Below are 13,894 nucleotides of genomic sequence, written 5' to 3'. Positions count from 1 at the left end.
GGCTTGAGCTTGTTGACAGCTGCACACTCATAATGTTGCTAAAAACTTCATCAACTCTGAAGCCTGGAAATAGCCCAAGCGATTTGAGGTTTTGCTCACTTGTAAATGTTTGAGTATTGTGTCCACAATTGCAAATTGAGTAACTCAATTTTGAGGCACAGCTGTTATTTGGAAAAGACCCATCTAGGAACACAAACTCCTTGCAAAATGATTGTGCTTCATTTTTGTCAAGTATCGGCAAGCCATTAAACTGCCAAGCCATATGGCAAATGCCCACTTGAAGCAGAGTGCGACAGTGCACCATAATGAATCTGTTTTTGGGGCAAGGAGATAGGGCCGAGCCTGGTTTTTGTGATCTACAGAAAAGCAGATTCGCTGCACCACATTTCAGCCTTCTAGAGTCCTGAGTAAGGAATTTTCTTCCCATGAAAAATTCATATAAAAAATTAAGTTATGGTAGATTTTTTTCTTAGGTGTATTTTCCCTTTCAACCAATATCCATTTGAGTTTCTGCATATAAAATAGGTTTAACTGGAGCAATAGAAACTTCTAAAAGTTTTCACACTTTTCATCCCTTTATATCCTAATTCAATAAACATTCATTAGGTGTCAGTATATCAGTTAGAATTAGATTTAGCTACATATTACAGAAAAGTAGAAAACAATGAAAGATTATGTCTCCCTCAGGTAAAAGAAACCTGGAGGTCAGCAGTCCAGGGCTGGTGTAACAGCTTCAGGGTCATCAGGGTCTTGCTTTCTCTTGGCTTCTTCACTGTCAAACCTGGAGTTGATCCTTGTCCTCAGGGTCCAATATAGCTGCCATACTCCAGCCATCACATTCTAGACAGCAGGAGTGGAGAAGAGGAGAAAGGTGTGCCTTTCCCTTTTAAAGAGAGTTCCTGGAAGTGTCACCTAACACTTCTATTCATAGATCACTGGCCAGACCTTGGTCACATGGCCTCACTCTGCTGCAAAAGACTGAGGTATGTGGCAATACACCCAGCTAAAGACAGAGATTCTGTTACTAAAGAGGAAGGCAGAATGGATATTGAGAGGTTGCCAGCAAAATCTGCCCTACCTGAGGACCTGGATGTTTGTTCTTCCTGCTAGATTGTAACCTCCTTGAGGACAGGGGCCAGGTTTTATTTATCCCTGTACCTCCAAGGCACTAGCACAATGGTTGGTAGGTTGTGATGTTAATTATCTGCTGCTTTGTGCGCCTCACAGCAGACCCAGGTGCTGCTCCTCACCTTCGCCCCCTCTTCTGCCTTCTTTGTTCCAAGGTGGCAAGTCAGCTGTGATTTGGGGCATATTTATTCTTCATCATCAGAAGTATTTCTACCAGAATGGCATTAAACTCCCTGTTTCTCTGTTTCTCAGTATTGACTCTTAGTTCTAGGAACAAGTGTTGCTTAGAGCCAGGTTGTTACGGTTGGAGCTGGATGGAAGTCTATGGCAGTGGTGTGTGGGAGTGGCCTCTCTCTTGAGCATTCTTCTGCAGTAACATCTCCCAGGCCAAGCTAGTCAGAGCGAGCTGCCTAAGAGGCAGGAGGATGCTGATGTGCTCCTAAGGGCTGCCAGGTTTTGATCATGGATGACTCCAAAACGGTGGGGCCTTTTTCAAACAAGATAAATAAGCATATGGAAGTAAATGTGGTCATGGTGAATTCTGTTTCAAACGTAATGAAAGGAAAGAGACAAGAGCTAATGCTTCTGGGAGAACCCCCTATGGGCCAGGTACTGTGCTAGGTGGGTCAGTTCCAGTAACTCTCATGACAGCCCTAGGTGGATGTGACTTATCTCCATTTCCGTGTGGCCCACTGAGGCTGGGGAGAATTTGGTTAGACTCTTCACCAGAATGCAAGCACACACTCTTCCCTTCCAGGCACGTTGAATCAGCATCGATGTGTATAAAGTTTTTAGGACAGTGACTCAGTAAGCCAGAAGAATCGAAATTAGTCCCCAGTCCTGAGTGTGGGCTTACAAGAGACCTCGTCCCATTCCTTGTGCTCCTTCACGTCTTTTGAAAGTTCTCAGAACCGAAGAGCCAGGCTGCCTGCTTTCCTGGGCATCTGACAGTTAGGACGAGAGCTTAATTGGCGTGTTTGTTTCCTCCAAGGAGTGGCTGGCAGAGGGTCCTCATACCGACAAAGAAGGCTCACTTTGCTTTTGTTCCTAGCAGCACTGTGTGCCCATAGCAATAGCGGGTGAAGCCAACAAAGCTGAAAAGGGAAAGTGCCCAGAGTTCGCAGGAACGTTGATTGCCCTGGAGAAGTTGACGCCCTCACACAGATGGAAATGATTTCCCCGGGTCCTGAAAAATGTGCTCGTCAATCCCACAAATACAAACTGCATCTCTTGTTTTCTTTAAGATGAGGAGTCCGGTCAAGAGGTCTGTGTAATGGAAGATGTTTGCAGAATCCATTTCCATTCTGCCTGAAGCCATCTGCTTTATGTCTATAATAAACAGGGATGTTTTCAGCCATTTTCCCAGGCCAGCCCGTTAGAGGCGCTCACCACAGGGGAAGGTAAATTGCCTGCCTCCTGGGCGATGAGCGTTAGCACATTACATCTGCAGGGACGGCACTTAACCTTCCCGTTTGCCTCTCCGTTCTGTGTCTCTGCCACGGCCTGTGACAAATGGGCCAAGGGGTGCATGCTTAGTTAGGATTTACTACCTGTGGGGCATTGGCCAGCATCCCATTACCTGGGGATTGAATGGTGAAAGGCTGGCAGCAGGAAAGGCCATCCTCTGGAAAGCTAGGGACCACCTGACCCTCACCAGGCAGAGGATTCTTGGAGTGGCCATCCTGGGGCTTCCTGATGCAAAGAGAATTTGAGAGCTCTTTCCTAAACAGAAATATGAGTAAGTCACCCCCCTGTTTAAAATCCTCAGAGGTTCCTCATTGACAGTAGGATAAAATCTAGACCCCTTGGGGGCCTGTGTGATCCTTACACCCTCTGCAGCCTCGTTGTAGTCTACCCATATGTCAGCTCATACCCACACACGGCCACATTAACATGCATAGTTCATCACCCACGTTAGGTGGGGTTTCTGGACCTTTGCAATGCTGGCTGCTGTATCCAGCACACCCTTTAACATCCTCACAGGCTCAGTTCCTGCACCTTCCCGCCCCAGCTTGAAGGTCGCTTCAGAGAACTGGCCCCTAAATAGGGGAGTGTATGAGTTTCTACAGCTGCTGTAACAAATTGCTACAAATTATTGGCTTAAAACAGCACCCTTTTATCTTTTTACAGTAGTGGAGGTCTGAAGTCTGGAATCAAGCTGTCGGGGGAGCTGCAGTCCTTCTGCAGGCTCTAGCCGAGAGTCTGTTTCCTGCCGATTCCTGCTTCTAGAGGCTGCTTGCGCTGTGGGGGTCACAGCCCCTTCCTCCATCTTCAAAGCCAGCAGCATCAGATCCTCTCTCCTTTCTGATCGCTGCTTTGGTCCTCATGTCTTTCTTTATCTATCTGACCCTCCTGCCTCTCTCTTATTAGGACCCTCGTGATAAAGTTGCACCCAGCTGAATAATTCAGGATATTTCAAGTTCCTTAATTTAATCACATCTGCATAGTCCCTTTGCCTGTTAAAGCGGTAGCTGGGGACCTGTAATCCTCTAGGGCAGAGGGATGACCTTGGTCAGTGTGCAGGAGGCCAGCATGTCCTTGTGGATGAGATCACAGCACTGAAGGTGGCACAGCAGGGCAGGAATGCCTGGTTTGATTTCAGTCTGAGCTGGGTGGAGTGGAGTCTTGGGGAGGGGTCTTAAGTGCCTCTAGGAAGCTAGAAGGGTCAGTTTATATCTCTGACAGAACCAAAGAGAGGAGGTAGCCGTCTGAAAAGGATGGTGCTTGTTGAGGACAGTCACTGGTTCTCTCATTCATTCCACATCCATTTCCTGAGTGTCTGTGCTAGGCACAAGGCAGGAGGTGAGGGGACCAGATGAATAAGAAGCCACAATATGGGAGTTCATCTTCTCCTTGGGGAAGAGCGACATGGAAACAAAGCCGTGGCAGCTCTGTGGTTGCTGAAAGAAGAAAGTGATAAAGTGTGTAACAGGGACAATTAGCACGGTTGGTGAGGGTGGCACTGAGCAAAGACTCCAAGGAGAACACTTTGCAGGCGTGGGTGAGGAGGGCGTCCAGGTGGTCGGAACAGCATTTGCAGAAGCAAGGAGAAGGGAGCAGTGTGTTGTGTCTGAGCAGCCGGATGAAATTCTGTCTGGATGACTGTCAAGTGGGAGGTGGTCAGCTGGAGGGGGCAGGGCCAGAGGTGGAAACTGTTTGCCTTGTCTGCAGTTTGGTGATAAATTCCAAGAAGGCTGGATGCTGTCTTCTCAACTTATTAAATCCTTCCGCAGCAATTATCACTCACTCTATGGACCTCCATTTAATGAGTATTAATGAAAAGCCTTTCCCAGTAGCAAAAGTTTCCCACACTTGCTTTGTCTTGCTGGATATTATTAGATGACGGGGCACATGAGTCACTTTCATGGCGTGCATGTGGCCTTCTGTCTGATGAGACTGACAGTCAAATGGAAGCCTGGTTTGTTCTCCTGGTGGACCCCTGGAGAGAGCCCATTTCAGCCTTCTCCTTGTTTCTCTGGGTTTAGTTGAAGTGAGTGAGAGTATACAGTGATGGAGACGCACTGACCTCATGCCTGAGCCTGAAATGTGTGATCACTGCCTCCTCCCACCGAGCTGTGGCTCGGACAGGGTGGTGCACTATGTGGACAGTGGCCCTGGGTGCCCACGGCAAGGAAAGAAAGGAAACACAGACACTTACTCAATCTCATTTATTCTTCTTCCCAACACCACACTTCCCTGCCTTTGATGCCACCATTCAAATGAATGTTCAAATTTACAGTTTCTGGGAACTTTTGGAAAAATGGAGCAAAACCCCAGGTTACCTGAGATGCTGTAGTTACGTGTTTTAAAGGCTCTAAAGAACTGTACTTTCTCAAAATGAAATAGAACTTTGAAAGGCTTCATAATAGTTGTGAAAAACAACCCACCTCTTCATTTACATACTTCACAAGGCTGCTCTTGCGAATAGCTCAGCGCACTCTGCAATAATATCTCATCAAATCTTCCACCTCCCTGGGAGAAGCGAGCAGCAGTGGCTGTAAGCCTGCCTTGTTCTCACGCGGTAGGGTGTGCCTGCCACCTCAGGAAGCTCAGAGAAGCCACAGCCACTAGGTCCAGAGGCTTTCATCTTCACACTGTTGCCCAGCATACATCCAGAATGACTTCTCTACGTTCGGAGGTGCATGAGGCCCTCCCACTGCTGGGACTCTGGTCCGCTCTCCAGCCACCCAGAGCCCTTTTCAGTCTTCACGGAGCCCTCCTCTGGGCCAGGCTCTGTGCTTGGGGCTGAGATCCAGAGATGAAGAAAACGGCACTCCTGCTGTTAAGGGGCTTACTGTCTGATGGGTAGGAAAGACACAAGAGCAGGTTTTTCCAATAGAATGTGATATGTGATTGATTACAGGTAGGTCAGAGATCAGCTAACCCAAGCTAGGTGTCAGAGAAGCCATCTTGGCAGCCTTCTACACTGTCAGCTCCTGGATGGTTGTGTCCTCAACTATGTGGCAGACACTATGGATTAGCTACTCCCAACTCCCTTTCCCTTGCTGCTTCCCCCTGGAGAGGCTGCAAAGCTAAATACTTGCTTTTCCAGCCTCCCTGTTAGCGCAAGTGGCCATATGACCTAGTTCTGGCCAATGAGACAGAAGCAAAATCAGTGGGGGGCGGTTTCTGAAAAAGCTTTTATTTTCTTGAGTAAGAGGGATGCCAGTCTAGTATAGTGCCTTTCTCTTTCGTGGCTTGATGGTAATCACGATGGCTTTAGCTACAGCAGCAATCTTGTGACCATGAGGGAAAAGCTGAGAGACTTGTAGGTCATTGTTGAGCCAGTGATCCAGTGCCAGCAGCTGCCTATTTCTAGACTTTTTGTAATGTGAGAAACAAATAAACTCCATTTGTTTAACCCACTGAGGTTAGGCTTCTGAGACTTGCAGTCAAATGCATCCCTAATTGATACAGGCACCTAGCAGGCAGTCAAGATATAGTGATTGACATCATAAATAATGTGATCACCTGAGTTGAGTCATAACAGATTGGAGTGTCCTGGGGGTATTCCAGTTGGAAGAAACCAAAATAGCATGTACAAAATCTTAAAGCAGGAATCCATGAGGAGCTCACAAAGAAACCACTGACAAGTAGTTCATTGTTGCTAGAGTATAAAGTATGAGGCAGGCAGTCGTTGGATATAAGTCTGGAGGAGCAGACAACAAGGGCTAGATTAAAACAGTTTCCTTAGATGCAAAGAGGGTCCCAGTTCCAGTGACTGAGAACTCTCCATTTTACCCCGGAACTGCAGGGTTACAGCCAAGGCCACCATAACAAGAGGAGTAAGAAAGGAAGAGAATGCATTCCTCTGTTGGTCCCTGTGTAAGTTATGTTGTTGCATTACAAATTCCTCCAAAACCTAGCAGCTTAAAACAACCCACACTTATTATCTCACAGTTTCTGTGGGTCAGAATCTAGATGTAGCTTAACTGAGTCTTCTGGCTCAGAGTCTCTTACAAAGCTGCAATCAAGGTGTTCACAGGGCTGCAGTCTGATCTGAAGCCTCAACTGGGGAAAGATCCACTTCCACGTTCACTCACATGGTTGTTGGCAGGATTCACTTTCCTCATGGGCTGTTGGAGGTCTCCTTTAGTTCCTTGCCCTGTAGGTTTCCCCATGAGTCAGCTCACAACAGGGCAGCTGACTTTATCAGAGTGAGCAAGTGAGAAAGCAAAAGAGGGAACAAGAGGGAAGCCAGAGTTCTTTTCGTAACCTTCTCTCAGAAGTGGAATCCCATTCCATTGCTGTATTCTGTTCATCAGAAGCAAGTTACTAGGTCCCGCCCACACTCAAGGGTTGGGGGGTTGGTCTACAGGTGAATATTAGGAGGTGAGGACCATCGGGAGTCATTTTAGAAGCTGCCAACCACAAGCACAATGCCCGCTCCTTTCTCCTTCTCCCTTGTCATGGTCAGCAGCAGCAGCAGCGTTGTCATCATTGTCATCATCATCACCACAGCCACAGTGATTATTTTTTAAATGCTTCTTATGCACCAGAAACTTTCCATACATAGTTCATTTATCCTCCTGACAACCTTATAAGAGTAATATTATCCCCATCTTGCATATGAGGAAACTGAGGCTGAGAGAGAGACTATGATTTGCCCCAGATCACATAGCCAGTCAGTGGTAGAACTAGGAGTCCAGCCAAGGCCTAACTCCTGTGGAGCTCGTCACCACAACTCCAGGAGGCAGTGTCTCAGAGGCAGGAGAGCCATGTCCGCCAGCCTGTCCTGGAGCCCAGGCTGTTTTCTGCTTTTCATTAACCTCACTCTGGTGCTGAAAGCCACCGAGTGGGGTGACGAGAGGGTGGGCTGGACCCTCTCAAAATGCTTGGGCTTCAGATAAAGGACAATGAGTGAAATCAGGAAAGATCTATAAATTAGATAATAGTCCTGTAACAATGTTAATTTCCTGATTTTAATCACTGCTCTGCAGTTATATGAGAAAGTGTCTTTGTTTTTAGAAAACACATACTGAATTATTTAGAGGTAAAGAGGTATTATGTCTACAGCTTATTCTCAAATGTTTGAGACAAAAATATTTATAGGTATATACAGATGTGTGTGTGTGTATGGAGAGAGAGAATGAAGACAAAGTAACTGTGGTAAAGTGTTAACCTTTGGGGAATCTGGGTAAAGAGTATATAGGAATTCTTTGTACAAGTTTTGCAACTTTTTTTATGTCTGAAATTATTTTTAAATAAGAGTTTACAAAGTACCAGTCTACTCTGGGACCTTGTGAGTTCTATTTTCACTATCAGAGATGACATTATGGGGGTCTTACATACCTCCTTTTGACCCCCAGGTGACCCATCAGAGCACATAGAGGGTGTAGAGGTGATGAGCAGAATATGGTCTCTAGGGCCAGGCTGCCTGGGTTCCAGTCCTGGCCCTGCAGCTGCAAGGGTCCCTGAGCCATATAAGTCACCAGACAGGGTTGAGTTGAAAGGATTTGGTGAGACAAGGATATACCTTGGCACAGTTTCTGGCCTGTGGTGAGCCCTCCATAAACGTTGTTATTGTTATTGTTACCTCAGTCATCTTACAGGTGAGAAGTAATGGCGTGTGTGTGGTTCAGAGACACTGATCTGGACACTTGGCTTGGTGCCAGCTCCCTGATGTGAGTTTTTCTCCCCATGAAGGCAGGGTGGCCACTGCAGCAGGTGTGGATGGGCCTGACAAGATGAAGAGCCGGATCCCTGTGGTGCTCCTGGCCTGTGGCTCCTTCAACCCTATCACCAACATGCACCTGCGCTTGTTTGAGGTGGCCAGAGACCACCTGCACAAGACAGGTAAGTCGGGGCCCCAGGTCCAACAGAAGAACTGGTGGGTTGGGCCTCATGGGGGTTTGCTGGCTGCTGTCATCATCACTTTACTAAAACTGCTCAATTTATTAATTTACAGCATAACTGGTGGCATACATTTCCTCCGTCATATAGTCCAAGGGCTAACATCCCTTAGCCGTGTGACATGTGTCCAAGTCATATCCTGGCCATACACTTGAACAGTTCTCAGGGTCCACCACCCCTCTGCCCACCTCGTGTTGCCCATGACTGCCAGAAAGACTCTGGGCACTTTATAGAACCCTTATTCCAATCAGGGCATCCCTCCTGGTGCTGCAGGAGCATTTGCCTGCATGGCCAGGTGCCCTTGAGAACTCCTGCTACTCTTCAGTGGGTAAGCAAAGATCCTGTAATGGAGACTTTGACATTTTCTCCTTTGAAAGAATAGATCTTAGACGATTACAAATTAACAATCTTGTATATGGGGCATTTCTAATACAGATGGCATGGCTTTGCCAGAAATATTTAATCAGCTGGAAATGTTTAATCTGGGAATGTTTCATCTTCTTTACTTTGTATTTCATTATTAAGAGAGTAAAATGGCATTTGAAATCTGCATGATTATTTCTAAAGGATATAAGTCATTTGTATGCTGATGTCAGATATATATGGAAGTAATTATGTATTTATGTATATTTTATGTATTCGTATGTATATTTTGTATTTTTATATTGTTTAAAAATGTTTACCTTTAAGGGCATTGTTTTTACACCAGAATCAATCCCTATTTACTTTTAATATAGGAAAACATATTTGAGTAACATGTAAATCACTTCTTCAAAGAAATTATATACAAATATCAGTTTGTTTTAAAGGAAATGTCTTTGTTTACAAAACATAATTTTTTTATCATTCAAAAGTGAAAGTGGGTTTTTATCCTTAGTAAATAAATAACTCTTACAAAGGAATGAAAAATCCAAATAATCCAGTTAAAACTGATCAGTGAACATTAGTAGGCAGTATACCAAAGAAGAAATATAAATGGCCTATAAACTTGGTAAGAGATGTACAACATCACTAATAATCAGTGAAAATGTAAATAAAAACATGATAAATCCCACAAGGTTGTAAGCACCATGAAGGCAGCTACTGTGGCTGCTTGAATACCACAGAATTGCCACCATCTGTCACTGGGCTTATAGTCAGTGCTCAATAAATATCTCTTGTGGGAGTAAATAGTTTTAACCTATGAGTTTGGCAAAGATTAAAGACTGGAAAAGTTCAGTACTGGCAGGATAGAGAGGGAACTGACAGAGGTGTTAGAATTAGCAGACAAAGACATTAAAATAGTAACTATAATTATGTACCATATGTTCAGAAATTAAGTAGAGACATGGAAGATATAGAAAGGATTCAAATCAAACATCTAGAGATGAAAACTATAGTATGTGAAACGAAAAATACACTGGATAGAATTAATAGCAGATCAGACATTGCAGAAGAGAAGGTTAATGAACTTGAAAATATAACAATAGAAACTATCCAAAATGAAACACAGAGAGAAAAAAAGAATTTTTAAAAGAATATCAGTGAGATATGGGATAATTTAAAGCATCTGAATGTACTCATAATTGGAAGCCCAAAATGAAAAATAAGAGGAAGAACAGGGAAAAAATATTTGAAGAAGTAATCACTGAAATTTCTCCAAATTTGATGAAAACAGATTTCATCAAGCAGCTCAACAAACAGATCCAAGTAGCTCAATAAACACCAAGCACAAGAAACAGGTAGAAAACACCACCAAGGTATATGATAATCAAATTTCCCAAAACCAGTAATACAGAGAAAATCTTAAAGGCAGCCAGAGAAGAATGAAGATAAGGAGGAGAGCAGATTTCTTGTTACTGAATTTAGCAAAAGGGAATTCAGCGCAACAAATCTTTAAAGTACTCAAAGAAAAAACTTTCGACCTAGGATACTATATCTGCAAAAAAATCTTTCAAAAACAAAGGCAAAATAAAGACATTTTCAGATATACAAAAGCTAAAAGATTTCACCACCAGCTAACCTGCACTGCAAGAAATGTTAAAATTGTTCAAGCAGAAGGAAAGTGGTACCAAATGGAAAAATGGATCTACACAAAGGAATACAGAGCACTGGTAACCACATGGGCAATTATGTACTTTTTTCTTATTATTTAAATTTCTTTAAAAGATGGTTTAAACAAAAATAATAATATATTATCGGGTATACAGCATATGTAGAAGTAAAATATATGACAACGGTATCATAAAGTCTGGGAGGGGGAGGAAGGGGCAGAAGGTGTCCCAAGCAGCTGGAGCCACTGCACAGAGGCTTGGAGCTGAGAGAACCCAGAGCAGAGATGGTGTCAAGATGGTAGTGTGGGCAGACTCAGAACTCACCTCCTCCCACAGACACAAGAAATTTACAACTACTCTTCGAACAGTTAACCCTGAGAGAGAACTAAAAACTGGATAAAAAGAACGCCTACAACAAGAGACAGTGCTGACTGAGGTGGAAGAGACAAAAATTCCTTTCTGGAGAGAAAAAATGCCACCTTTGTGAACCGCGGCACTTCATGGCCAGGGGAAACCCTAAGGTACGCAGCCATCCCTCGAGGAGTGGGTGAGCTAAGCTGGGAAGCGTTACCACTGTAAGCATCCTTTGGACTCAGTACAACTGAAACAAATGTCATAATATCTGGCTTTGTTGACTATTAACTACAACGGGGAATACCATGAGAAAAGCTATCAGACATAACGGGAAAACAAGCCTGCTCTTAAAGGGCCCATGCACCAATTCATCCATTTTGGAAAAGAATCTAAAATTGCCAGAAAGAAAGGTGCACAGTCCTTTGGTGAAGAGATGCACTTTATAGGCTATGGATGCATCTCAGTGAGAGGTGAGACCTCCCCAGGGACTGAGACATTGGCAGCAGCCATTATTGTGACCTAGTACAGGCATGCTGACACAGACGCTGGCAGACGCCATTGGAGTTCTTCCCCTGGCCTGTTAATGTTAGCCCAGGGGTCTGCCCCATCCACTAGAGCACCAATTTATTCCAGCTCAGCCAGGGCAGTTAGCCCACCCTAGGGACTGGCCCCACCCAACAGCAAGACCTCGGGCAACTGGTGGGCCCGCATAGGCAGGGTGCCTGGAACCTCTGCAGCCAGACGAGTGGGTCTGCCTCAGGGGGCAGGGCATGTACAAGGAGTGGGCCTGCATTGGTGGAGTGCATGGGGTCTCTGCAGTGGGGCAACTGGGTCCACTTCAGTGGGTCAGGGTGCACACACAGGACAGGACTATGTTGACAGGGTGTGTGGCCCTGTGGGTGGTGGGGCTTGTCAGCTACAGCATACGTGTGCTTCTCAAACAGCCACATAGGGCATCAGCCCCACCTTCCAAAGCCTGAAACAATTGGATGCTCCTATGCCTGGGGCCAGCCCCATTGAACTGTAATCCTGAGACAGCTGACAAACAGCCTTGCAGACCAGAGGCCTACAGCAATTGTAAGCCCCTGAGCCTAGCAACCAGCCAGTCTGGGAGGTCTACTCACTTAACAGAAAAACTGCAACAGAAATGTGCTATTAGACCTTGCAGCCAACTGTGCTGGGGCTCCACCCACCTGGTAAAGTGAATAAAAGGACTGTATCAGCCACACACAGCTTAGCATTACAACCAGCCAGCCAGGGGGACAGCCTCCCCTCCCCAGGCACCTGCAGCAACAGCAACCCTGCCAGAACAGAATGACACACATAGCCCACACAGGGGACACTCCTGGAACATTTGCAACTGGTGATAAGAGGGAAGCACACTGCTGGACCTCTTAGGCATCTCCTACATAAAGCCACCTCTCCAAGATCAGGAGATGTAGCTGACCTACCTGATACATAGATATAAGCACAGAGAAAGAGGCAAAATGAGACAAAGGAATATGTTCCAAGTAAGGGAACAGGACAAAACCCCAGAAAAATAACTAACTGAAACAGAGATAAACAATCTACCTGACAGAGAGTACAAACTAAGAGTCATAAGGATGCTCACTGATCTTGGGAGAAGAATGAACTCAGTGAGAACTTCAACAAAGAATTGGAAAATATAAAAAAGAACCAATCAGAAATGAAGAATACAATACTGGAAATGAAAAATTCACTAGAGGGACTCAATAGCAGAGTAGATGATACAGAAGAATGGATCAGCAAGCTGGATGAAAGACTAGAGGAAGTCATCCAAGCTGCACAGATAAAAGAAAAAGGAATTAAAAAGAACAAGGACAGTGTAAGGGACCTCTGGAACAACATCAAGCATGCTAACATCCATATTATACGTGTCCCAGAAGGAGGAGAGAGAGACAAAGGGACAAAGAAACTATTTGAAGAAATAATAGCTTGAAAACTTTCCTAACCTAAGGAAGGAGACAGACATCCAGACACAGGAAGCACAGAGAGCACCAAACAAAATAAACCCAAAGAGGCCCACACCAAGACACATTATAATTAAAATGTCAGTAATTAAAGATAAAGAGAGATTCCTAAAAGCCACAAGAGAAAGGAAACAAGTTACATACAAAGAAAAGGCTACCAGCTGACTTCTCAGCAGAAACCTTACAGGTTAGAAAGGAGTGACACAATATATTTAAATCGCTGAAAGGAAAACCTACAGCCAAGAAGACTCTACCTGGCAAGCTTATCATTCAGAATGAAAGGAGAGATAAAGAGTTTCCCACACAAGCAAAATTAAAGGAGTTTATCACCAAAAAACCAGTTCTATAAGAAATGCTAAAGGGACTTGATTAAGAGGAAAAGAGAAGACCACAAATAGGAATAAGAAAATTATCAAAAAAAAAAAAAACAGTAAAATCACTGGTAAAAGTAAATATACAGTCAAGGTAGCAGATCAACCACGACTGAAGCTAGTATAAAGGTATAATGACAAAAGGGCTAAAATTATCTATTTCCATGATAAGAGGGTAACAGATACGCATGCACAAAAAAGGAGGGTAGATATAATATCAAAAACATAAATGCAGAAGGAGGGGAATAAAGAGTAGCACCTTTAGCAAAAGGTCAAACTTAAAAGATCATCAACTTAATATAGATTGCTCTATACATAGGTTATTATATATGAACATCATGGTAATCACGAACTAGAATCCTATAATAAATACATAAAAACTTAAGAGAAAGGAACCCAAACATACTAAAGAAAGCCATCAAACCACAAGGGAAGAGAACAAGAGAAGAAGAAAGGAACAAAGAAGAACTACTAAAACACCCAGAAAAAAAGTAACAAAGTGGCAATAAGTACATTCTTATCAATAGTGCTTTAAATGTCAGCAGACTAAATGCTCCAATCAAAAGACATAGGGTGGCTGATTGGATAATAAAACAAGACCCATATATATGCTGCATCCAAGAGACACACTTCAGACCTAAAGACACTCACAAACTGAAAGTGG

General features: G+C 44.2%; 1 protein-coding gene across 5 annotated transcripts in view; it reads left to right on the top strand.

The window, feature by feature from the left end:
* Positions 1 to 13,894, top strand: part of NMNAT3 (nicotinamide nucleotide adenylyltransferase 3) — a 116,064-nt gene that overhangs the window by 40,386 nt on the left and 61,784 nt on the right. For all 5 annotated transcript variants that reach the window (XR_011527187.1, XR_011527188.1, XM_008529218.2 and 2 more), the window contains exon 2: positions 8,275 to 8,424. Coding sequence is in view for 3 of the 5 variants with exons in the window: in XM_008529218.2 (XP_008527440.2) it covers positions 8,316 to 8,424 (109 nt within the window). In the remaining 2 variants the exon portion in view is untranslated. The remainder of the gene's footprint in view (positions 1 to 8,274; positions 8,425 to 13,894) is intronic.

Source organism: Equus przewalskii, chromosome 15, assembly GCF_037783145.1.
Source record: "Equus przewalskii isolate Varuska chromosome 15, EquPr2, whole genome shotgun sequence".
NCBI lineage: Eukaryota > Metazoa > Chordata > Mammalia > Perissodactyla > Equidae > Equus > Equus przewalskii.
Note: the sequence above shows the minus strand (reverse complement) of the source record. Positions and strands in the feature narration are given on the sequence as shown.